This window comes from Cibotium barometz, chromosome 3 (assembly GCF_041138505.1).
Source record: "Cibotium barometz isolate CiBa-2024 chromosome 3, ASM4113850v1, whole genome shotgun sequence".
Taxonomy (NCBI): Eukaryota; Viridiplantae; Streptophyta; class Polypodiopsida; order Cyatheales; family Cibotiaceae; genus Cibotium; species Cibotium barometz.
This window is the reverse complement of record NC_141048.1, coordinates 59345024-59372359: the sequence shown is the minus strand read 5'-3', so window position 1 is coordinate 59372359 and position 27336 is coordinate 59345024. Positions and strand designations below refer to the sequence as shown.

The window sequence follows — 27336 nt, the reverse complement described above, 5'->3', positions numbered from 1 at the left end:
CCGTACGAAGAGCATGTAACCAGGTCAACTTGCACCTTGGTCATAACATGTGCATCGATCAAAGAAGAAACTTGCCAAAGCAATAGACCACGAACACGCGACATGACCTTTCACCCTTGATTGTGAATCAAAGATGAAAGCATTTCGCATGAGCCAATTATGCCAAAGACCCAACCATTGAAAGAAAACAGAAAAGACCTCATGTTACTGATTGTTCCCCCCGGGCTGATCATTTCCAAATACCCACTGCCTGGGTGACAAAGTGTGTCCAGTCACCATTTGCCACACTGAAGAGATGAACTCCCATTTTGGCGAAAGTCTCCGACGCCGAAGGGCAGGCCCCCAACCATGGCTCGCCAAATAAAAACTTTGCTTTGAAAAGGAAGCTGGGAATGCCAACCACAGAATAGGATGTGCTTCCACCAGGAGGTTGTTTTCTTAACATTCCATACTTTATTAGCTTTTTATGCAAGCCATCTCTTCTCTTGGACCAAAAGATGATATACAACATTAGCGGAAGCCTTCAACAGCCTGGTCTTGCAACCCAACACCAAAGTATCCCATGCACGAGAAGAATCCATTCTAGGAAGGCGCCCCAAAGACTGCACTTGTTGCTGCAATTGCAACCAAATACACCTGTAACCTCGGGGCACATGAAATCTATGACGAGCACGGTGGAATGATAACATTCGCAGCCGCCAAGGCAACAAAGTATCAAACATCCTCACAACACCTAGTCTTGCTATACGATTGAATTGGCGTCTACAATTATTCTTCTCTGGCCAAGTAATCACACGAGAGGTGGCCAATACCTCTGCAAGCAGGAAGTTCTCATCTCGACGAGAATCTGGAGGTCTCCAAGAAGTGAATCGTAACACCTCTTGCCATGATTTAACCAAATGATCCAACAGAGGAGAAGCAGATACAGGCCCAGATTGTGAAGCATTTAGAATATCCCACCAAGATGCAACAATCCGGGTCTTCCCATGCACAATACCCACATCCTCCAAAGATGCAACAGTCATGTCTATCCATGGCTGGGAATCAACACAGATAGCCTGAAGTAAAGTCCACCTATGGGCAAGGTGTACCCGAACATCCAAAAGAGCTGTCCCTCCCAATCTCTTTGGGGTGGTAATATGCTTCCACGAAACCCAAGTTAACTTGGATCATTGCCTTTCTTTTCCGCAACATGAATCGAAGCGGCTAGGTGAGAGCTGTCAAAGCCTTTTGAGACCAAGGAAGTAAGGGCAAGAAATAAGAAAGCATAGCTAGCATGATGACTTGTGCCACTTTCAGCCGGGTGTGAAATGGCCATGCCTTATCCCCAATAAGGCTTCGGATCCATTCTAAAAGTTGTTTGTTGGTGACATCCACCTCGATAGGATAGCCCAAGTGGCGTACAATGGTCCCACGTGGCATAACATGACCCTGCCAACCAAGCTCCTGTAAATCTCTCTGTAAATTTCTTTGAGAAGGGCCGACTTCTGGGTATTTATATACAACCCAAAAGCTTTCGCAAACAAATACCAAGCTGCCATTGCCCTCTCAATGTTGGCTTTGTTGGCTTTAAGAGACATAAATGAATCATCAGCTAGTGCTTGACCCACCAATTGTTGACCTGAAGGCAAAGTTAGCCCAATCACCTCCTCCTCCTGAGCCAACTGAGTAAGCATAGTAAGCATGGGATGGGTAACCAAAGCAAATAGCAAAGGGCTCAACGGACATCCTTTTTTTTTTTTTTCCGAGAAAAGATCCTTTCATTAGTTATATAAAAACGCCCGTAGGGCTACAAAAGATCTCTCCTGCTCCTAAGAGAGATAGAGGAGCGAATACATCATGGCAGCCCGAGAGACTCTCCCTAGGTGCTGCAAAATACAAGCATCAGTACAAAGAACTGAGCGGCTAAATCATACAATAGGGGGGGGGAAGAGCCAAACAGGTGGCCTGCCAACGGGGGGGGCCCGTGTGTAAGGTGTAGAAAGGGCCACAGCGCCAAGTGGTGTGAAAGGCCTGGCGCCGTAAGATTGCCTCATCCGAGTCTCCCCGGATGCGGTCGTACTGTCCTCGCAGGGTGTGGATCAACTCTTGCCAAATCCCCCGTACAGTCTCTGCTGGTGGCTCCAATCTCCCCTCAAAGGCCGTAAAGCACCGGGCCCTCCAGGTGAACCAGATGGTGAGGCTGCTGAGGAGCTCCCATCGTAAATCCCTCTCCTGTGTCCAGCTGGCGGACGAGAAATCCGGTGCCGGAACGAGGCGAGGCTGGCCCCTAATAAATCTGATGGCCTGACTGCCCTGCTCCATCTCATAGCCCATAGCAGGCCCTGACGAAGTCGACCAAGCAGCGACGCCCCACGTAAACAGCGGCACCCCACGTAAACATACCCTCTGGAGAGAGGGGGGCCAGAATACGCTGCATCCGCAGCCACATCTGCTGTGCCTGAGGGCAGTCCCAAAGGCAATGTCTCTGTGTCTCCATAGGGTGGCCGCATCGGACGCAGGCCGCCGGAAGACCGCTGTAAACAAGCCAAGTGCCAACTGCTGAGCCCTTGTGGGCGACCACTGAAAAGCCGAGATCTTGCGGGCCTGCCGACTAGCCCAGAGCCGAGCCCAGAAATCCTCCAGGAACTCCTGTGAGAGTCCCTGTAGTCGCCAATGCCCCGCTGCCGCTGGAGAAACCGTCCTCTTTGCCGTCAAAATATGCCGCCCCAGCCGAACAGTATACTCGAAAAAGGTGATCTCTGTGGCCTCAAGGGATGCATAAGGATCATGCCACTCGTACTCCCCGGGGTCCCACTGTAGCCGGGCCAAGGGGCGCGCTGCATATGCCCATATGCGCCAATCCGGGAGCACATCAGCAGGGTCGGGGTCAATATGCCACTTCCGAGAAGCGGCGGCCACTACCCGAATCCTCTGAAAGGTGCACTCTGCAACCAAAGGCGACTCCACCTCCACTCTCTGGAGTCTGCCCTCATCCTGAATCTCATAGTAAAGGCATCTGCCATCCTCAGTGCTAGCTCTGACAGCAATCAGGATCTCCAACTGTGTAAAGGCTCCCATCCACCGTGGGGCCACTGGCTCGAGAGGCGTGAACCACTCCTCTGTGAATGTCTCCTGTATATCATCCCTCATAATCAACCCCCCTCTGAAGTGACTCAGCCTCTCCACCTGGATCTCCTCTGGTAGACTGCAGAAAGCCTGCCAGTCTCCAAAACTACGAGCTGGGCCTGCCGCTAAAGGTCCCCAGGCTAGACGAGGCCGAGAACCCAGCATATGACCCTGCTCCGTGCGAACCGCTCGGCTCCACGTGAGCGGCTGTCTGGCCCGCTCCTCAACACAAGGAGGAGGTCGCTGAGAGAGCCCCGGTCTCAGCAGCTCCCAAGCTCTCAGGATACTCAAAGCAAATCTGTCCTCCCATCCTCTACTGAGGCCTGTCCTCCTCATCTCTATGAAGATCCAGCGAATCTCTGGTGCCCAAGTACCCCCTGCTGGGGGCGCCCGAGCCTGCAGTCGCTGCAAAAGGAGCTCTTTCCAAGGCTCAGCGCCTGGAAGCAACCCCCGAACAATAAGCTTCCCCAATAAGGCTCTACTCTGATCGACTGGATCTATAATGCCCAAACCGCCCTGAGCCAGCGGAAGTGTAATAACTGCCCATGCAACCTTTGCCCGAGCTGGCTGACCGTCCCTCCCGGACCACAGAAAGTTCCTGATTAGCCTCTGTACCTGGCTGATGCAAGAGCTCGAGAAAATCCAGCAAGACGTAATGTACCACATGGTCGCTAATAGCACCTGATTTGCCACCACCACCCTCCCAGCCAAGGATAGTCGAGCTGTACTCCAATACAATAGCTTCTTCCGAATGCTCAGAAGAAGCGGGGCAATCTGCTGCTCAGGTGACAAATCTAGGCCAATCTGGCATCCCAAATACCGCACTGCTGTGCCTGGAGGAATCCATCTAAAACCGAGGTCCGGGCTCCATGCCGGAGTGGGAGCACTACCGATCCAAAAGGCCACTGTCTTGCGCCAATTGATCAATGCTCCCGAAGGTGCACTAAAAACCTGGAGCGACTGCTCAGCCCGAATAAGATTGGCCTCATGGCCATGCAAAAATAAGCCCGTGTCGTCTGCAAACTCAGCATCAAGCAGGTCCTCCCCCCGGACTGGGAGCTGCAGTCCTCTCAAACCAACCTCTTCTGCCGTCAAATACATACTCATAGCCTCCGCAAAGAAGAGAAAAATGAAAGGGGCGAGAGGACACCCCTGACGGACTGATTTGGTCAGCTCAAAACTCGGCCCCCGTCCTCCTGCAATCAGCACCTGGCTGCGAGCTGTGGAATACAGAGCTGCCACCCCTCTGATCCATCCTGGCTCAAAGCCCAGGCGAAGCATAGTGCCCTCTAAGAAACCCCAATCAACTCTATCGTATGCCTTCTCAAAATCGAGAAGCATCACGACCAAGTCCTCGCCAGGAAATCTAGCTCGGGCCGTCGCCTCCCAGAAAGTAAAGATGTTGTCAAGGATACTGCGCTCCTTGACAAATCCTGTCTGAGTAGCATGAATCAACTCTCCCAGGAAGGGCTGGATCCTCAAACTTGCTAAGACCTTGTAGACAGTATTGAGGATCGTAATAGGCCTCCAATGCCGAATGTCATCTGATACTCCCTCCCCCTTGGGGATAAGATAGATCAAGCCCTCTGAAAAGCTCTGCGGCATCACCCCAGTGTCCAAAACATGCTGAAAGCCCCTGCGGCCCCAAAAGGTCCCAATAGCGCATAAAAAAGGCCGTCAGTCCGTCCTCCCCTGGGCAACTATGTCGCGGCAGGACCCTCAAGGCCTCGGCAAGCTCAATCTCTGACAGAGGCGCACCTAGAACTGTACGCATATGGTTTGTGACCCTCCTCTGCACATGGGCCCACACAGTCTGTCTGCTGCAAACATCTCGATCCTCAGTGGCTGGCTCCGCTGAAAGCAGGTCACTATAAAATGCAGTAGCAATGGCTCTGATCTCCCCGAGCTCAGTAGCTACCGATCCATCCGGTCTACCAAGCTGGCGGACTCCTGCTCGCGCATGACGGGGTCCAGTGATCTCAAAAAACTCTCCAGTCGCTCTATCACCAAGCTGCGTCCACTGAGAGGCCTGACGACGATAGTAAAACTCATGTCTCTGCTCCTCTACCTCTCTAACCTCCTGGCGTGCCTGGCTCAACTGGGACGCCACCCACTCACATGCAGGCTGCTGCTCCTGAAGGCGCTGTAGCGAAGCAAGGCTGCGTCTCAGCCGTTGCTCCAGCTCGCGAATCTCTCCCAGTCGTGTCAAAGCTGCAGCGTGCAGAAAAGAGCTAAGATCAATGAGTCCCTGGGCACATTGGCCCGCTGCATCCTGGTCAGAGCACTGACTATCATGCCAGATCCTCTCAATGTCCTCAGCGAGACTGGGATCTGTAAGTACCCTCTCTGGGATCCTCAACTGCAAGCTGGGCTCCCGTGTCCCCTCCTCCAATGTCAATATAACTGGCGCATGATTTGAAAATGAGGTGCCAGCGAGAATGCCGACGGAGCCCCCTCGCTCCCCTAACCAGTCGCCCACATAAAAGCGATCAATCTGTGATAGATTAGTCCCTCCCTGCCGGCGATCCGACCGAGAGAAACTAAGACTGTCCTGAGACCGGGAGAAAGCCCCATGCTGCCATGCATCAGTGATCCTCAGTGACATGCAAAACCGGTCCCAAGCTGCAAGCTCCGTGCCGTGCACTGTAACATGACTGCCTCCCACCCTATCTGCCGGGTCCTCAAGCATGTTGAAGTCTCCCCCAACACACCAATGTGCGGCCTCTGGCAATGCATCTGTAACCTGAGTCCAGAACTCTGCTCTGGCACTAGCATGATTGGGCGCATAGATGTTGAGCACACCCAATAGCTCATCATGCAGCCTCAGAATGACATACTGTGCTCTACCAGGCACAATGATCCCTCGATCCACAATGGCCTGCCGCCATACATCTGCAATAACCATGCATACTCCTCCTTGTCCACCACCCAAAGGACCAAACCCTGCAGACCAAAAAGTGTCCCATCTACCAGGCATCACCGAACCATATCTCCGGATCTTGCTCTCACCCAAGTGGTGCTCCTGCATCATCAAAATATCAATGCTGCCACCAACCAGGCATCTCTGAAGCTCCTGCCTCAAGCAACCTCGATAGCGTATAAAGTGTGCTCCGCCAAGGCCCTGTACATTCCATGAGATGATCCTCATGGATGCCCTGCTGAGGTGGATGCTGTCTCAGCCGTACGGCGGGCCTTCGCAAGCGGCTTGGATGGAGAGTAGTCCCCATCCGAGCGGCTGCGAATCTGCCCACCCGGTGTACTGCAAGAATCCCGGTTCAGGCGCCAGTGGCTGTGGCCCATGGCGACTGCCTCCTGCTCTGACAGAGCAACCTCGTGTATACTCACATATCCAGGGTCGCGTGCCAAGTCTGCCACTATGCGCACGACCAAATGCCGAATCCCTGAGGTATCCACACTCTCGGGATCCAAGAAAAAATGAGCCAACTCCCAAAGTCAGCCTATCACATCTGTCACCTCTAGATCGCTCATGTGATGAGAAAACTCAACTGCCTGAGTCTTCAAAGTGCTGAGAGCGAGCTCTAGAGTCCACTCCCGGTCACAAGGTCCACATAGAGGGAATGAGAAGGCCACCGCTGAGTCTAGTGCCTCCTCCCCGCGGGCCGGAGGTATCACTACATGAACTCGGATGGGTGCTGGCTCATGGGGGCCCTCTGCTCCAAAAAGCCGTGTGAAGGTATAATCAAAAGCCTCCGAGCGCTGTCTAATGCCAAGGCGACTCAGCCGACTGCGGATAGATGAAATCCGTGAGGCCCTAATCGGCATAGGTCTCCTCTGTGATGCTCGAGCGAGGTCAGTGCTCAGCGCTCTCCGGACTGCAGGTGAGCGCCAGGGAACTGCCAGGGCCTCCCGGGAAGGTGAGGCGGGCGGAGGGGGAGGAGGGGGAGGCGAGGGAGGTGGAGAGGGAGCCGCTGCCAAAACCGGAGCGGGGACGGGAGGAGGTGATGGTGGAAGCGAGGCGGTGGGAGGGGACGGGGGTGGGGGGGGGTGAAGGAGGGGGAGCTGGCATTTCCTGGTCCTCAGACGCTGCAGGGGTCTCTTCCTGGAGGGGAGCAAAGCTGTTCCTCACGGGAACCCAGTGAGGCTGAGACTGTGGCTGCTGCTGCAGCGGTCTCTGGGCGTGCTGCTGTGGCTGTCTCCCTCGGCGGCGCCCCTGTCCAGGCTGCCACTCCGAGGTCTCTGTGGCCTGAGCAGGTGTCCCGGAGGCAGCCTGCCGAGCCGAATCTGTGGGCGGGCCATCAGTAGCCTGCTGCTGTGGTGAGGGTCGAGGTCTCCTGCGAGGGCAGGCCTTGGCCAGATGACCGACCTGCCTGCAAATGAAGCATTGGTTCGGGAGCCCCGAGAACTCCACTCTCTGATCTATCCACCCCCCCCCCCCCCCCCCCCTATCCTAGGTAGTTGAATGACCTTAGGAAGGGAGGAGATGTCAGACACCAACACTCTGACCGAAGGTAGCCCAGCTGCTCTGGCCACCACTGAAGCTGCTGAGGGGCCCGTCTCTAGTACCGAGCCCACCAATGCCCCGAGCCTGGAGAGGAGCGGAAGATACTCCCGGCGGAGACCAGGGAAACAAACTGTAACATGGAAGAGGCGCTCTCCCTGCTCCGCCGCTGCTGGGTCAAATCCATGCTGCCAAGGTCTGAAGAAAGCCCGAGCACCCCTGATGTCAAGGGGACTCATGGCAAGGACCTTGGCAACGCTCTGGGCGGCCTCGAACTCAATCTGATAATGTCCCCGGCCCAAAAGCTGTACATCCAGGATCTTGCCCACATCTGCAAGAAGGCGGGCCTGAAGAAGATCCCTGATCTCCCCTCTGCTGGGGCGAGTGCCGACTATACGGCAGATGGTGGAATGAGCCTGGAGGCGTTCCACCTCTGCGGTGAGGCTCGCTTCCTCTTCCGGCGAAAGAGAAAGCCTGATGGGGGTGACCTCAGGGGCGGGCGAGGGGGCTGCGGATGAGTCCCTCTGAGGCGGGGCGGGAGGAGCCTCCATCAGAGTCTGAAGCTGCGGCGAAGGGAGGCGAAGGCGGGATCCTGCTGGAACCGAACTGCACACAGAGAGGCGGGATACGGAACGAAAAAGGAAAACAAAACCCCAAGGGGGGGCGGAAGCAAGAAGGGGGGGGGGGGTGGGAGAAGGCGAAGGAGAAAAAAGAAAAAAAAAACCCTAAAAAAGGGGGAAGGCGGGGGCTGCACGCAAGAGGGAAGGGAGGAAGCGAGCAGGCGGAAGGGGGGGGGATGAGGCACAGCAGAGGGGAGGGGGGCGCGAAGACAAGGGGGAAGGCGCGGGGAGAGGAAGCGAGGCGGAACAAAAAGGGGGGGGGCGCAGCAGCAGAAGCAGGCGGGGGGGGGGGGGGGGGGGCTAAAAAAACAGGCGGCGGGCAATGCAGGGAAGGCGGAGGGGGGAAGGAGCGATGGGAAGGCGGGGGGGCGAGCAGGCGGGGGGGGTGACAGGCGCTATGCAGAAACGCGAGTAGGGAGAGGGGAGGCGGGAGCTTCAGCGAGTTCATCTCAACGGACATCCTTGCTGTGCAGAGAGTGAGTAAGGGACACTGGGGACGTAACTCCATCACTCATCATAATCCAAGACTGAGATCCATGGCTGAGAGTGTAGATCAAATGAGACATACGTGGCCCAAAACCCATAGAATGCATCAATTCAGCAAGGAAAGACCAGTTGACATGATCAAAGGCTTTCTCCAAATCGTGTTGAACCATCACCACCTCCTGCTTTGTTTTCCTTGCATAATCAATGCCTATTTGAACATTAAGGATATTATGCAAGATATTGCGACTCTTTATAATACCCATGGATATCTCCCAATGAATTTTCAAGCCTCACAATATTCTCTCGCAGGATTATGTAAATTCTGGATTTCCCCTTGGTTCGATGACTGATCCATCTTTTTGCCTTTACGACTAACCACATCTTTCCAAGGAGCCTCTTAAACTACTTGTTTTCCCCTATCCTCAACCTGGTGTACATCAACATGTTGTACATCAGAAGTATTGCCTGTGTCCTCCACAACCATGTAAGAAACCTCCTTGCCCACCTGAGACTCCACCTCAACAGGCACCCCGTGATCTATGTCATTGAGCTTGCACTCAGCCATGAAATGCCCCAATTGACCACATTGAAAACAATGTCCAGCAAAAGCTCCCCAATGGAGCTTGAAATGCATACACCTCATTCTTGGTGACTGAAGGCGCAACCATGGAGGACGCGGACGAGCAGTATGCCAAAATATACATAATCTATTCCGATTGTTGGACCTAGAACAGGGCAGAACCAAGAATTTTCCCAAAGATTGCAGTGCCTCATGCAACAGAGGCCAATACATAGTAGGACAATTCTCCACCTCCACCCAAATGGGACATTCCTGCTTAAGAATTTCTCGAAACTCAGCCAAGGGTCTCCATGGGACAACCCAACTGGCCCTCAAAAAACAAAGGCACTTTCTGAATCACCAACTGTCGAGCTTCAGGCGTTTTAAACATAATTTCAAAAATCCCCCTGGGTCCAAAAATTTCATCTACCACATCTGATTACAGAAGGGAAGAAGTCAACCCCTGGGCGCTTGCCGCCAATGCATATGATCCGTCTGTGAAAAAGAAAATTGCAGCCTTCTCATGGAAGGCTGCCAGGATCTTCAAAACACGGGGCATGTCCATTGACACTTCCAAAACATCCTCTTCAGGGATATCCATTGTCTTTGATTCATTATGTTCCACATATTCCTGAAGAAGGGAATTTGCGAAATCCAACAAGAGATGCCAATCCACCTGTGCATCATTACAAACATTGTTCAACCCATCACCCAACAAGGGCATATTTGTCTCCGGGGTTGCTGCCACAACCATAGCCTCATCTTTATTGTCACCGCCAGAACATTTAGGCCTCTTAGAAAGGCCTAGCTCGTGAAGTTCATCCTCTATCTTGCCTTTGTTAATGTCAGTTCCAAAGCAGCCACTGTCTTGGTAATGAAATCTTTATTGAGAGTCGGCATCTCTCCCACTTTCTCCTCTCTCTCCCCCTCTCTCTCTTTGTGTTGAAAGCCTAAAACAACAGAATACAGCTGTACAAAACCCTTAAACAGCAGCCCAAAACCCTAAAACAGCAGTTGGAAACCCTAAAACAGCAGCCCAAAAGCCTAAAACAGCAGTTTGAAGCCCTAAAAACAGCAACCCAAAACCCTAAAACAGCAGTTCCAAACCCTAAAACAGTAGCCCAAAACCCTAAACCAGCAGTTTGAAACACTAAAACAGCGAAAAACAGCAGTGTGAAAACCTAAAATAGCAGTAAGAGCAATTCAAAACCCTAAAACAGCAATTCAAAACCCTTAAACAGCAGCAGACAGCAATTCGAAACCCTAAAATAGTAGTAAGAGAGCAATTCAAAACCCTAAAACAGCAGCAGACAGCAATTCAAACCCTAAAATAGCTCTAAATCTCTCTCTCTCTCTCTCTCTCTCTCTCTCAGTCTGCTGATTCTGTTCACTAGAGGTTGAGATGGAGGAGCACTATGTTGAGATCCCAATGTACTATGAGATATAAGGGAGGTCTCATTGCCTCTTTAGGGAGGGATTGACTTTGTAGACCAGCGATGCCTGGGGCTCTACTTGATGGAGCTATGTTGGCACAGAGATTAGCTATGCACCAAATGCCTCACAGCCCTCCATTATGAGCTGCTTTCTTCTGGACCCAGGACGGAGGTCCTCGTTGGTGATCACGAGAGGACTTTGACCCGGATGCCCCTACCCCACTGACTAGCAGCGTGCATTAGGAGCCCATGTGCCACCCTACCTCCTAGGCGCCTCCTTAGATAGAGTGATCTAGGTGCAATGAGCGAGATGCTCGAGACCCATTGGTCTGAGAAGATGCTCCACTTCTGATCCAAGAGATCCTCCAGAGACATAGGTGCCCCTCCACAGACCAGTGGACGTGGAGAGCCTCTATGCAGCCACAGATGCCGAGAGTCCACATTGATCCCATTACATTATATCAGTTCTAGTTGGTTTTTATGTTTTTTTCCACGATTTAGTCACTTCATTGATGTTTTGTAACATTTGGGTCTGATAAACCCTTGGGTCTTTTGTAGATGTTAATAGAACTTTTTTTAAATTTCAATCTCATTTTTTGGCAGACAAACTTTTTATCCCGGAAAAAAGATCCTTCATTAGTTTTAAAAATCAAACAGCCAGAAGCTACATGTACATACTCAGAACCCTCAAAAGAGGTGAAGAAAAAAGCGGGAAAGGGAGAGGGGGGGGGGGTTGGTGGCTCCCTCCATGGCTGGCCGCTCCCAGAAGGAAACTACCTCTTACAACGGGGGCCCAAGGGAGGGAGGGGGTGGGGGGGAACAGGAGGCTTGTAATGCCAAGTGATCTTGCCGTCCCGTTCAAAGAGAAAAGGACCTTGGCACCATGTGTGCAGAAAAGCATCTGGCCACCTATGCATGTGATCTGAACCTCCCCTGGACTCTGAAGCTCCCTGGAGCTTCCCCCTCTAGCCATGGAGAGGATCGGGCGTGGATGGAATCTGCTTTGAGGCAGCCCGTGTGTGTGTGGGGGGTTTTGGGGCTCAATGGCTTCGGTGCATCGGGCCCCACATATATGCCAAGCAGCAGTGGTGCTGCCGATCGCCCACCTCTGACTAGTGCCTGGAGACTAGGTCTTTGACTGTAGGTTGGGAATAGGAAATGCATCTATTGTGCAATGAGATAATCGGAGAGCTTCATTTTGCATGCTAGTTTGTGAGTACGTAATGTGGTAAAATTACACATTTTTAATTTCTTGATGAAGGTTGAGTCAGCACTTGCGGGAAATTCCTGCAGCAGTTTCTGAGCGCAATGCTTTGAATGGCCTGGATCCCACATATCATGCAGAGGTTTGGTTTGATCAAGAAGTTTTATGAAGAGCCAGAGATGTTATTTTAGTACTCACTGCTGATAGATATGTCTTGAAGTGCTTTCAGTTCTAATTCTTTGCAATGGATTGTTTGTTCTTCATCCAGCTGGCTTTAAAGGATGCAGAGAAGGTACTCAAGTTGAAGAATACATGGCCCAAAGGCTACTATAGAAAGGGAATAGCACTTCTTCTGGCATGTGCAAACAAACCTTTTCTTTATATTTATAGTGGTTCCTTATAAAGAATAAAACTGGTGTGACAAACGTGTTGAATTAGACGTTTTTGATTGTTCTTGTGGAGTTGACAGTTGGAAAGATATCGCGAAGCTCAGGAAGCTTTTCTCGAGGGTCTGCAAATAGATCCTTCCAGGTACTACACTAAAACTTCCCAGATATGTGTATATGAGCTTTATTAATCTCATCAGAAAATCTTGCAAGTCTTCAAAAATATGGTGCATCTCTACTGCCTCAAAAATCTTCACATGATAGTAATCAAGCCAAAATGGAAGTAACCATTGAAATATGGTTGAACAGGATCCAAATGGGAAAAATGATCAGTAAGATCTTTTCTTACAGGTCTGAAGATATGTGATGGGAAGTTTCTTTTGTTCATCAAGAATGGAAAAAAATATTAAAGTGGGAAATTTCCACTTGCATTTTATGTTCATAGAGTTGACATGACCAGTGTGAAGGCATATGTCCATGTGTGCCCTGCTACAAGGAGGAAATAGGCCATCAAGTTGTGATCTCCCAAACCTGTTGAGGTGCAGACTCGAGAGTGCCATCCGGGCGTCATAGGGGGTGTAACCTATCATGGCAATTGTCACGCAATTGTCACTGGAGGGCAACACCGGGACTAGAAAAACACTTCAAGAGTACACAGAGCGTAGCAACAGTAAGCCACAAAAATATATATGGACAACACACTAAGCTAGCGAACAGGGGCGGCCCCGGGAGAAGGCGGCAGTAGCGAACAAGGGCGGCCCAGGGAGAAGGCGGCAGTGAGCAGGGGCGGCCCAGGGAGAAGGCGACGGCGAGCAGGGGCGGCCCAGGTGAGAGAGAGAGAGAGAGAGAGAGAGAGAGAGAGAGAAATTTGTCGGCTGTGCACTTCCTGCAACCAGCAGCCGTCCGCAATCCTGTCAACTTCCCTTCCAAGATAGAGAGAGAGACATTCTAATCCGCTGGCCTGTTGCAAAGAGGGAGAGAACATGCTGTTTAGCCCCGCTCTCTGTCCAGCCCACGTACAGTGTTCTGCCCTGCTCTCTGTCCAGAGAGAGAAATGAAATGAAATGTTATATTAACGTCTTCAAAAGGCCATAATGACCTATGAGACCAAAAAGTTACATCATGGTGGATCTAATACAATGTCTGGATAAAAAACCAGAAAATGGAAAAGAAAAATAAAGATGATACTACTGGCACCTAGAAAAAGAGAGAGAGAGAGAGAGAGAGAGAGAGAGAGAGAGAGAGAGAACATAAATCAATGTTGAACTCACTACCTTTCCTTTTATTTCTCTGCAGCCTTCCTCTTCAAGATGCACTACAAAAGGTAGACACAGAAATCAAGAAAGATAATCCTGACGCCGTGGGTGACAAGAAACAAAAGCACACAAAAATTCAATACACCGATGACTTTGATTGCGGTTTATGTCTGAAGCTGCTGTATCATCCAGTGACAACACCGTGTGGCCATAGCTTTTGTCGTGCTTGCCTTCTTCAAGCTATGGATCATGGTGAGTGCTCTTAAATTTTGGTATAGAATAGATATCTTCTCTATTAAATGCCACATCTTTGTATAGGGGAAAATAATACAAACAAAATTATTTACACTCCAAAGCAAAATCATAAGGATAGTTTATGAGTAGAGGATAGTACACCAACATGTATTGTGGAGTGGAACTGCTGCAACAAAAATTGCTAGTGTGGCATGTGTGGTCGAGGTAGCTAGGAATGTACAGGGGGTATAAAATGTGACAAGATAAATTACCTAGATGGTTAACCCAGGAAGGATTAGAGAAAGGGCTAACATAAGGTGGGAGAGCATCATCGCCTTTAATCTTTTGATTTGGCTCCATTGGAGGATTCATTGATTGCTGCCTAACAATAAAAATTCCCAAAAAGGAGTACTCTGTCTAGACTGGCCGATTGTTTCCATTGCGACCCAAGGTGCATAACGCTTGTGGAAGATTGAAAAATTCTTGAGCAAGCATCTAGGCCTAGAATGAAAATTATAATTTTGGTTTTATCATTGTGACACACCTCAGCATATTTAGGGCAGCCTAGTAGCCAGTAGCGCTACCCTATGGGCAAGGCGCAGGCAGAGGGCAGCAGCGTGGGCAAGGCTGTGGAGCAGTCGGACAGAACATGCAGTGAGTCGGGCAGCAGCTAGGCGTGGCGGGACATCATTAAAATAGTTTGGACGCTTTTTTTAACGAGTGGTGGGTATCTTTTTGCTAGTTGTGAGGCCACTCCCCATAAATACGTGAATTGAAAATTCAGCATTTCATTTGCAAACTCTCGAGCGTTGGAGCCTTACAGAGCGATTCTTTGGAGCATGGGCAGGTCAAGGAGAGACAACAGCAGTGTATGGGGTTGAGTATTGTGGTCTACATTTTCAGTCAGGTTTTGTATGTGAGAATTTAGTTGTAACACATTTCCTTTTGCAGACAATACAATACAGTAGTTTAGGGCTATTGTGTGTGCTGTGTGTGTTTAGTTCTGGTGCTCTCTTGTCTTTCTATCTGTGAAAGCCCTAGCACATAGACACAAGAACTCTACAGTTTGTATGAGGCACCACTGCGAGTTTATCTTGAAAGCTTAGGGCTAGCCTAGAGAACTTGCAAATTTTATCAACCTGCGTGTGCTGAATGCTTGGATAGGGTAGAGCCCCTAGATTGTAGGAATACACGAGGTCGGGTTTGGGGGAAGTATCTATTTGGGTTCTCTTCTCACTGGTTCCTTGTTCTTCCTCATGGATTCCGAACAACTTGCAGATTTGCTCCTGAGCATGAAAGCAAGTATTGAGGTCATAGTTGCAAGAAATGTCCGTTTCATAGGGTTGGAATGGTGAAATGATATTTCTTGGCTAGAACATTGCGGAAACGGGTGGAAACGAGTGGCAACGTCGATATCATCAGGAAACGGAAAGGAAATGTTGAAAAACGTGCTTGAATGTAGCGCAATGGCTGTTTCTGGTAAGGAGGCTGCCTTTTCACATCGACCCGAGTTTTAAACAGTGCTTATGTAAAAAAATTGTTTTTCTAAGGTTTAATGCATTCACCTTAGAAAGAATAATTGCAAATGCCTTTGTACTTTCTTCCTTTCCTAGCTACCTCATCCTTTTGTACTTCAGCGCGTAGTCGATTCATAGCACTTGCCACCCAATGAAGATCTGCAGCAGGCACTATCAAGTACATCTCTCTCTCTCTCTCTAAATTTCTACATTTACCTAGGGATTAGTGTTAGTTCTTTTTGTTATCTTGTCTTTTTTCCATGATAAGATTCCATGGACACATTGTACACTTTTTGTCTCATTGACTGTTGGGTCTTTTGCGAGACGTTAATATATCCTCTTCTTCTTCTTCTTCTTCTCCTATGTCTACCTTGGTGTCACTTTTAGTGGCCCACACTTAAAAACGGTTCTTCCTGTAGCACATGCCAGAGTGACATAGGGATAGGCAATCTCGTGAGCTTACTTGAGCGACAATGCTTCTAGGCACATTTCCAAGAGCCTAGGACGAAGGGTTGGCTTTTTGACACCCTTCTCCCACCAGCCTTGATGTATGGAGCCACTTTCTGGGGCCAGATTTATCTGATGAGGATTGGTAGAGTTGAGAGTCCCCAAGTCATGATGCTCTCGTGTATGATCCGCAACAAACCATGAGTCCCACACAAGATTATCCAGGTAGAGTTTGTTGCAGCCCCAATGGTAGTGGATGCACTCTTCCAGACAATCACATACCTCCATCGCATCAGGGAGATGGATCCCACAGGTACTCAAGGTTTTCCCCAGAGTCCTGGAGACAACTCCACCTTGGAGTATGGTATGCTCAGGTTTCCACTTGGTTCGCTGGATATGGTCTCCACATGGACCGCCTCCCGCCCCTTCAGTATAGTTTGGACTCCCCTTTTCTCCATCTCTCTCATAAGGACACTAACTGGGTTATCTAGTTAGATCTTCTCAACCTCTACACCCACTGCACATGGATCATGGATTTGGAGCAATGCCTCATGCCATGCGGATTGTGATTGGCCAGATACAGATTTCATCTTACTGCCTTAGAGTGGAGACATGGAGAGTTGAGTGCGTCTTTAGAGTTGGGGAGACCCTGGGAGGAGAGGATTTGCCAATTATGCCACAGAGAGGTTGAGATAGTGGAGCATTACATATGTTATTGCCCAGTATACCTTGCTTGAGAAGAGTTACCTCGGACTGGGCATGCACACTGCAGCGTGCTCGGTGCCTAGAGCCATGATCCACTTATCAGCTGTAGGTCCAAGACATGCTCCACCACCATCGAGCTACCTTGCCATGTGACGTAGATGAGGGAGACCTCTTGGCCATACTCATTAGCCCCATGCTTGATATATTGGAGAGTGGTATACCATGTAGTGGGGGTTGATGCTCGCAGCTCCTCTCATGTTTCATGTTCCTTGTATTCCATGATGAGGTTTCCATGGACATTTTTGTATCACTCTAGTGAGATAGTTCTATTTTATTATTTGTTCCATGGTGAGATATGCCATGGACATTATTGTATCACTTTGGTCTCATACGCCCATTGGGTCTTTAGGAGACGCGTAATATATCTTTCTTTCTCTCTCTCTCTCTCTCATTCTATCGATCAATTGAAAGAAAAGAGGAAAGAGAGAAGAAGCAAAGGAATTTTTAGTCTTTTGCTTCTTCTCCCAGTTTCCCTATTTTTTTTCTCTTCTATTTATTCTCTTTAATTGCTATTTCAATAACTTGATTGTAAAAACAACAAAATCCATTCTTTTAGTCTTCTTATTTTGACTTGCTCTTCTTCTTTTGACATTTCCCCAAATTTAGAGAAAAAGGCTAGATATTTAACATTTCCATAAAATTTTGGGCTTGGAATTTTTTGCCATTTGCTCCAATCTTAGCCAATTTTCTCAAATTTCCCCAATTTGGGCATTTTTCTCTAATTTTGTATTTGGACATTTGCCTCAATTTGGCAAGTCGCTTCAAATATGTCTCAACATTTGGCCCAATTTGAATCAAAATTTTCCAATGTGGATACTTTTATCTAATATTAGGCATTTCTCCCAAATTTGGGGCCTATTATTTGCCTCTAATCTGTGCAATTTGTCTTTAATTTGGGCGTTTCTCCCAATTGCAGGCAATTTCCTTGAATTAAGGGCATATCTGAAAATGTGCCTCAAATTTTGGCCCAAATTTGGACATTTGCTCCTCTGACAAGGAGACATATGTGGGTTGCCATGGAGTTTGACTTACTGGGAGGTGCTGCACATGGATTCATAGATCCATATTTCGACTTGTATGACATGTTTATGGGTGTAGAAGTGGGCCTCACGTATGACTCTTGATTAATTACTCTATGGCAATCTTTTCTTTGTTGTTTTATGTATCTAGAATCCAAATTGATTATGGATGACATTATGTACTATATGATGGCTACTTGACTGGGTTGCATTTGCAATGCAATGTTAAACTCGGCTTTCCTAATGTTGTACTTTCAAGTTTGAAATGCATCTTTCATTTAATTAGCTGTAATTTTTCGTGTTTGGATGTGCTGTTTTCCTTGTTTGTATTCCCCCAATGTGCCCCGTTCCCGTTTCCCAAGCGTCCGCTGTTCCAATTGCCCTGTTCCCGTTTTTGGCAACTATGATCGAGGTGTTTCTAACCGTCTTGACCGGTTAGTTACGGCAACTACGGTCTGCCCAAGCTTGCGCGGGCCGAACAATTTCAAAGACAAAGTGGCACAATACCCTGGGGTAGGATTTTTTACTCCATTGAAGGCATGCATGGATGAACTAGATGAGCTTCACTCCAGGCCGACAATTGTCATTCTGAATCTACAATTGGTCGGTAGGAGAGACGCCGTGGACAATCTCCTTCCTGGACTCCCTCTCCACTAGGCTCTTCGGATGGTTCTCGTTTACCTTCATTTGCTTGACCACGGGGCACTACCAGTTTATCTAGTTCTTCTCCATGCCTCGTAAGGAATGAACTTTGTTGTTGAAGCTTTTGAAGCCTCCCAAGTTCAAGGGGAAGATGGATAGAGAAGTTGTCACCAATTGGACCGGCGAGATGTTTGCCACATTGGCGGCAACAAGAGGTTCTAGTGTGTTTTATCTCCATTTGGTGGGCTTGGCGCTGACAGGTGTGCCAACCCTCTTGTGGTGGGAAGACTACCTCAGACACCACTGCATCACTTGCTAGGATGATTGCCACATGGTAGTCCAAAGGATTTTTTTTCGCAGGTAACCAATGTGACCTAAAGAACCAGCACATGGAGGAGCCCTACATATGTCTCACATCCACCACAGTCATGAAATCCTACTATCCAAGGAGCTACTTCTACCAGTTGTCACTAGGCCCAAAAGCTCGCACACTCTAATACTTGGCATTAGGGGCCACATATGTCTACTAGTAACTACTTGCACACATACTTAGCCACCAGGCTCCACCCTGCTCCAAAATCAATCTGAAGGTGCTTCCTTTTTCATCACACCAATCATGTCAGGAGAACACCAATGTTTGGCCGAGAGGGGTCAAGGTCTCAAATGACCGCCTTTATGTGACGCACCCGTGGATGACATCCACATGGCAATCAATGAGCCGGTGTGGTACCTTCATTCGCTTCCACAAACAAACAACACATAATACATCACATGAATACATTGTCTAGACAGTAAAACACGATTTCAAGTAACATGCATCATACACATATCCGAAGCAGTGTAAACCATCGTAAGCTCTATGAGACTTCACATCTCTCTAGTTGATACTTCGTGTAAGTCGAATTCCTCCAGTCGTAAGTATCTTGGTAAGGTTTGCTCAAGGCAACTCCTTGGGATTTCATCAGTTTCCTTGGGAGATTACAACTTCTTAACCATGTGGTCATTCATCACAATTTTTAGCTAGGGTTTTCAAGTACGATGGGGGTCTTTCTAAGATCATCTACACAATCCCTTATTTGAAATTCATCACCTTGATGCTTACAGACTAGGGTCGTGTGGTCATAAATTTGGAATTTTAGGAATAAAAGAGTTCTTTTTCTAAGTGGGTTGACTACCATGAGTATATAACATGCACATTTCTAAAAGGTGAATTTAGGCATGTTCTTGGATTCATCTAGGTATATAAATCAGCCGTATTAGCGGACATGCAGATTTCACATTGTGATTTTTTCGTCCGAGTTGCGGCCAGTTGATATTGTGCTTATTCTTTCTATCTGTGGCGGTGCATTTGCCCTATCAACTACTTATTTGCTCTACTAATTCTTTCTATTTGCTACTTTCCTTAGTGCTAGGCTTCATTATGGTTGAGTTTGCATTGCATCTCCGGAGGTTTGACACAGAAACTCAATATGAAGGTCTTTGTGTGAATATATGCTCTTATGTGTGTGTGTGTGTGTGTGTGTGTGTGTGTGTGTGTGTGTGTACATACACTGGTGTGTGAGAGATTGTGTGTAATTGCATGTAAGCAAGCAAACCTGTAAGCCGACGCCGCTGCTCCAGTCGACTACAAGAACTTTCAAGCGGCCCTTCATCTCCCAAGTCTTGAATGTGTTTCGACAGTTTGAGCTGCCTGTTTGCTGCAGCTTCTTGCCAGATGTGGTGTGTTGCCGGTCTGTGCATACTCAAGTCTTCTGTAGGTTTAATTTACTGTTGAAAGTGTGCAGTCTCCATCTTCTGCTGGGTGGTTCGCTTGATCCCTAGCAGTTACGCTGTTCGTAACTTGACCTATCCTCATGCTTAGATTTTATGTTTTATCCGTGGTTGCAAAATTCCTTTTTGGCAGGGGATTTTAACAATGCTCCGACTCCTACTGATAATACTTCAAGTCATTCACACATGCTCGCTACAGAACGAACAACCTGGAGTGATCTGACATCGGAATTTTCATTCCTTGATCTTTGGAAACATGCAAATCCGCACACTTCCTATCGAGCAAGATTGGATCGTTGGTATTTGCTTAATGCTACTCAGGTTGATACTTTTGTTTGCAAAATGTGGGTGGATCACTCATTGCAATTATCTGATCATAGTCCTTTGTGGTTGGCCCTTTATTTTGATATGCCTCTGGATGATCTACCTTTATACAGAAAGAGATTACTACATGTGAATCATGCTTATTTATCTCATGAACCTTTTATTCAGATGGTACAGGAGGTTGTTGCTCCTCTGCTTCAACAATTACAGATTCATTCTGATACTGCTTGGTTTCGTTTTGTTATTAGAATGCAATCTGTCATTGAGGACTATGGCTCTTGGTTCATCAGGCAACTCAGAGGAAATGTTTTAGATGCTAAACAATGCTACCAGCATCTGCAGGAAGTGGCTGACCTTAGACCGTTGTCGGATCTTGAGTTGCAAAACTTATGTGAGGCAAAATCTTTTCTCCTTGCAGATGATCGACGCAAACTGCGAAAATGGCAAATTAGAGCAAGGCAACTTGCGTTCATGGATAAAGGTTGTTCGTCTAAGAAATTCTTTAAAAGTCTGCATCAATCAAGACAAAATGACTCCATTTGACGTGTAAAGCTAGATTCTGGACTTTGGACTACATGAAATAGTACGACACTTGGGATATCCTTTGGCATGGTATACTTCTTCTACCAAACAGGTAGAATGGGTTATGCAATGTATTAGACAAAAGATACAATATTGGAAGTTGTCTACTTGGCCTTTGCATGTCAAGCTTCGTATTGTCCAATCTGTATTGATTGCTTACATACAGTTTTTCTTGCCACTCTTGCATTGGCTTGAACATTAGATTGACACCTTCATGTTAGAAATCATGGAACATTTTTGGAGAACACATCATTGCAAGAACGGGTTAAGATTGCTTTCTTTGGCAAAAATATGTTCTCCAAAGAAAAATGGGGGTTTGAATATTTTGAACATACATGTTCATGCTCTAGCGAGAAAAGCAACTTTATTACCTACTTTTATTTTGCAATGTCAGCCTTGGTCACAAATGATGGCATTCATGACCTCTAGAATTAAAACTTCCTGTTATGGAAACTGGCATATCTCGGCGTGGGAAGCTATATTTGGCAAGGTACAAGGATATATCCCTGGGTGTCCTTATACGTCTTATCTGCTCTCGGATTGGAAAATTGTCACCAAACATGTCGTTTGGCGAGGACGACAAGGGCCGTAGGGCAATTCATTACGAATTGCAAATCTACATTGGAGTGCCATATTCTCTCTTGCTTTGGCTGAAAAAGAACCTCGTAAAGCTTATTTTGTATCTCATAAGAATATAATCACGATAGGAGACGTGATTGATGATCATGGTATGGTTCTTTCTTTTCCAAGTGCTGTAACAAGATTTGGCATTGGTTTGCACTATAGGTCTCTCCTGGCATTTAATTCAGAATATGTTATCGTCGATATCCCCAATCCCTCCACTTCTTGAAGAAGAAAGGTACTTAGATTGGATGATCATGGGGGTCCCTCTGATGCAGATTACAGCCAAACAGGTATATCTTAAAATGCAGCCTTCACCCTTGATTACTGATCATTGTAATGCTTTATGGCATTTACACAAATCTACAGCATGGTGGCGTAAGAGACTGCACAGTATTTGGAAAAGTAATCTTCCTCTCAAAGAAAGAGTTTTTATGTGGAGATGCCTTGTGGGGGTTCTGCCTACTGGAAGCTTTTTAGAAGCTAGGTCTATTGCATCGGCGATTTGCATAAGATGTCATCGTTTGGCTGAGACTCCTTATCATTTGCTGTGGGCTTGTCAACACTCAAACAATTTGATTAGACGGGTTTCTAAATGCTTAAGATTGCGCTATCCTTCCTATAAATTTGGAAGACAGTTCTGGTTGTTTGGAATTGTTCCATATACTCTCAGATCTTATGAAATCTTCTTCATGTGGGTCCGCTTCTGCCTTTTCTGGGAGATTTATAGCTACAGAAATTAGATTATGTTTGCGAAGCCCTATTCAGATGTATTTGCAAAGTTCAAATTCGGGTTACGCCAGTCCTTGCAGTTTTCCTTTGACATGAAAGAGATGCCTCGGGAAGTCTTACAACTTTCCTACATTTGCTTTTAGAGCCTGATTGTGAGAGTTTGTATTTTGGCTTTCACATGTACAGTGAATGCCTGTTATTACCTTTGTATATGATCTTTGGGTTTTCCTCATTCTGAGGTTTCCTGCTTGTAAATTAATATAAGAGATTTACAAACAAAAAAAATGTGTGTGTGTGTGGAGTGCGTGTGTGAGCATATCTTGATACAGAGTTCTACACCCGCTATTGGGCACTGATGACGTTAGTGGGGATGTCGTAGTATCTAGTCCATGCTATGCATAATGGAGTTGATAGTTATATAGTCTTGTGGGTTGACTACCATGAGTATATAACATGCACATTCCTGAAAGGTGAATTTGGGCATGTTCTTGGATTCATCTAGGTATATAATTCAGCCGTATTAGCGGACATGCATATTTCACATTGTGAATTTTTCGTTCGAGTTGCAGCCAGTTGATATTGTGCTTATTCTTTCTTTGGCAGTGCATTTGCCCTATCAACTACTTATTTGCTCTACTAATTCTTTCTATTTGCTACTGCTAGGCTTCATTATGGCTGAGTCTGCCCTGCATCTCTGGAGGTTTGACATAAACTCAGTACGAAGGCCTTTGTGTGAATATATGCTCTTATGTGTGTGTGTGTGTGTGTGGAGTGCGTGTGTGAGAGCATATCTTGATATAGTGTATATAGTCTTGTGGGTTGACTACGATGAGTATATAACATGCACATTCCTATAAGGTGAATTTGGACATGTTCTTGGATTCATCTAGGTATATACATAAATTAGTTACATAAGTTGAAATGCAAAGATTTGGGTGAAATCCCCAACAATGTTGAAAAGTTTTTAAAGAAAAGTGTTAAGCATGAAAGGGCAATATCATATACGAGAATGTTTCAAATGTTTTCTCAACCAATCATATGAGATTGATTGGAACTATGTCGCCAACACTAGCTCCTGGGAGCACCAACCTACAAATTTGTACAGTTGCCGTATTGCACGATCATCCATACATGTTGCTAACATCATCGCCATTACATCGTACCTATTGCTGACGTCATTACCATTACATGCTCGTGGTCGTGTTGCTGCACTGCTCTCTTGGGTGCACCAACTTGCGAATTGCTGTACAATTGTCGTACTCCACGACCATCCATGGAGTTGACGTATAGTTCGTATACAACATATTGGAGATGTCATTGCCATTACTTGCTCTTGGTCATGCTGCTCTGCTACGTGAGTGCTCTTGTTTGTGTATGTAACTTGGAGTGGGGGTAGGGGTTTCAAAAAACACTTGACCATTAATGCACTTAAACACTTAAATTGGCCACAACCTTAAACATATGTCACTTAATTCCACAAAACTGTAAAAGAGAGAAGTGCACATTTGACACCACAGAGAGGCCAAATGGGCCAACCCCGCCCATGGAGTATTTTATTACCCAAGGAGAAAATATAACGTACAAGCTTAGAGGGCCTTACTTTCCCCACAGGAGATGTTGGATTATCCATAAGAAACCTTCATTTGATCACACACATGAGCTATTATCAAAAGAAGCCCCAAAATACCATGAAAGTGTCTAAACCACCTCTTCTCGTGAGGGTATTGATTTCCCCCATCACCATGGGTCTTCAAGATGCCATATGTGATAGAAAAACTCAGCTAAAGCAAATAATACTTCCACATATACCAAAAATCCAAAGCACCGGCAAAATACAACTTAAAGTAGCTATAAAACCGGTGCAGAACAATCTAGACAGCTTCAAGCACCATCCTAGGGACTATGAACAAGTCCAGCATCAGCACCACGGGCAACCAAACAGGTCAGGGCAGCACCAATAGAGCTAGTACAATAGGTATAGAATTTGGAGCTGTAGGCACATGGGCTGGTACAACAAGTACAATCATTGGTACAACATGTATAGTGGTGGTATAGTGAGTAGAGAGGCTGGTACAACAACAAGTACAAGGGTTGGTATAACAAGTATAATGGCTGGTAAAACAAATATAATGGTTGGTACAACAAGTTTAGTGGCAAGTACATGTGATATAGCAAGAATACCGCCATAGAAAAGCCAGAGAGGTAGTGTATCCTTTGTGGAGGAAAGTGTAGTACTATAGAGGCTCTCCATAGTGTTGTAGACCAGAATCGAGCAACCAACATGGTAGATGCTAGTTTGCAACAAAAGAGCAATGAAGACAGGTCTCCAATTTATAGATTTGGGGATTTCATGAGCTAGAATGGCAAGAAAAGGCCATAAAGATCAGTGTTGAGCTGAGGTGCAAGTGTGAGGCCACTTGTCTCACTTTGATCGACTATTGTGCCACATGTCCCAATTTAAGAGATGGTTCCCCACCACCATAAACTTCATCTCTAAAAATATCTCAAGTCATAGACCTTTTGTCAAAGGTGTGTCAATAAGTCTCCCCATTTTCTTAGCTTATTTATGTAATGATGCAAGCGGAATTTCCATTGGGGGTTGTCCAAAAATAGTAACTATCCTAGATCTTAGGAGTCTGTTCCTTTGTATTCCACCTTATTAGAAATGTATGTGAGCACCATGTAGAAATATATTCCAATGCTAGATCTCTCCCAAATTCTTGGGAGCTCACCATATATGCTTTCCACTTGACACTTGAGTTCCAATTCCCATTTGTGTCCAAGAAATCATCTTTGCATGTGTCCAATCGTCCATGATGAAACATTGTAGGCCATTGAGTATCCTTCTTTTGCCCTCAAGAAGAACACTCAAGAGAAGGGCCTCACAAAACTCTGCTATCCAAACTCCATCCACTAATGCATGGTTTTAGATGGATCACACTACATGCTTTCACAATCTCTGTTGCACTTTGGCGAAGAAAACATAACAAGAAACAACACTCTATACAACTGCTCCACCAAATCTATATCCACTAGTACTACTTGGTACTTGCATGTCTAGACCACCATCCTTGTGTGGAACATACTCCAAGTAATACATCCTTTGATACATCGAAACAAAAATTGTGGCCGTTGTTGATATAGTCTCCAAGAAATTTGTTCCTTGTGAATACACATCAATTGGGATATCCTCCCAAGCCTCTAGTGAAGACATAAACAGTGACATGTCCTCTTGTTGGCACCATGTAGAAATGTATGTGAGCACCATGTAGAAATATATTTCAATGCTAGATCTCTCCCAAATTCTTGGGAGCTCACCATATATGCTTTCCACTTGACACTTGAGTTCCAATTCCCATTTCTGTGTCCAAGAAACCATCTCAAGTGCCTAGACCAAGCTTCAGGTGCTTGATCTTTTGTAATGGATGATCCCCCATTTCCCAAGCTTGATTAATAATACATATTTGGGTGTCTTGGAATCCATCAGGCCCCTTGTCACTTTGGAAATGTCCAGGCTGGTGACACTGTACCAGGACGCCACTGCTGTATTATTATACTTGCTGCCATATAGGACTGCAACCACCGTCTACTATGCTGCAATTGCTGCACATGACGTACACGTGCTCTAATACCAGCTCTACCCTACTTGCCTACTGGCCATATAGTGCATGTACTCGCACTGTCTGCTGAACTCTCTTGTATAGCTGTTTAGGGCCATGGAGGTTGTTGACGTCACTGCCCAGCAAGTGTACCTATAATTGCAGAAAACAAAACCCTAATTTGAACGGTTCTTCACACATGTAAGGATTTCCATTGCAAGGATTTGCCGATTAAGGGTAAGGCGTATCACATGCAAGTGGAATAGTGGATTAGCACTGTGTGTGGAATTCATGCGACATTCCAGGAAAGACTTTTTTCCGGTGGGCAGACGAGTGATGAACCCCGGCCACCCGTGATCTTGTGTTTGGAGTAGACTCCTTTTGGAATATGTTCATTAAGAGGGGGGGTTGGCCTACACTTTTGGCCCTAGTGTGGCGTACTCTGCAAATCTCCATTTGTGGTCGTGTCATGATTAGTGCTTTTAAATTTTGTTTAAGGTTAATTGCATTCTGAAACACACGCTAGCCCTTTACATGGTATTTTCGCTTGGTCTTCCTCTATGTGCGAAAATGGTTCAGGGCTTGGAATCCTGACCTGAAAACTTGATTTGAGCATCATGACCAGCCACGTTTCTCAGAGTGTGGAGAACACTTCAGATTGTGAACAGCTCAACAGAGGAGGTGAAGCTTCTGAGGGTGATGAGCATATAGATATTGATGCCTTTAAGCGTCAGGCAGAAGAGCTGATCCATATGTATTGAGAGTTTTGGCGGCCAAAACTAAAGTCACTATCGAAGACATCACTTTTGAAACCTTGGTGAGAGAGATAGGGACTGAGAAGCTCTGAGAGCGTGTAGTTGCTTACTTGGTAAATAGGGGTCATGTGGTTTTAGATGATGAGGGCAAGTTGTCCTCTAGGAACACACCTCGGTTGGCGATTTGTGGTGCGTGGGAAGCCCACAAGGAGAAGAGTACCACGGATTGAACACTCTTGTTATGTAACTACTCCCTAATTTCTCGGGATTCATATTGTAAATTCTCTATTATCCATGGACATGGGTGTTGGACACTACATGTAGCGATGGAATGCTTATGGTTAAGCTTCCCATGTATATGTATGCTAGCTGTATCCACGAGATCTTGGCTGCATAGAAGCATGTTAAGCATTTGATGGATCTTGGAGAGCCTAATGCCATAGCTTTTGTAAATTTCAAGTACATGTAAAAAGATGGGGTTTCTTCCAAAATACGTGTTCAAATGCATACATTTGTATGCATGACTTATTTCTATTTGTATATATTGTTTTGTTTGCCTGGACAATGCGTGAATTTTATTGCATGAGAAGCTCATGGATTTGGGGATGCCTGGATTGCACCCATGGATTAGTATGTTGTATAATCCATTTTCAGCTAATGTATTGATGGATTTGTATAGGAATAATTAATATTTTGGAGGCATCCCACTCTTATGCGGGTTTTCTATCTCCATGCATGCATGCATGACAATTTAACGAAGTAAGGTTGATAATCTTCTTCTCCATAATGAGAAACCCCCATGCATGTAACATGCATGG

At 46.7% G+C, this 27336-nt stretch overlaps 1 protein-coding gene across 1 annotated transcript in view; it reads left to right on the top strand.

Moving 5' to 3' along the window:
* The window catches only part of LOC147640327 (zinc finger (C3HC4-type RING finger) family protein), a 105246-nt gene that overhangs the window by 21034 nt on the left and 56876 nt on the right, over positions 1 to 27336 (top strand). The window contains exons 4-7 of the mRNA XM_086779232.1: positions 11927 to 12011; positions 12138 to 12224; positions 12339 to 12400; positions 13552 to 13763. Coding sequence (XP_086635358.1) covers positions 11927 to 12011; positions 12138 to 12224; positions 12339 to 12400; positions 13552 to 13763 — 446 coding nt within the window. The remainder of the gene's footprint in view (positions 1 to 11926; positions 12012 to 12137; positions 12225 to 12338; positions 12401 to 13551; positions 13764 to 27336) is intronic.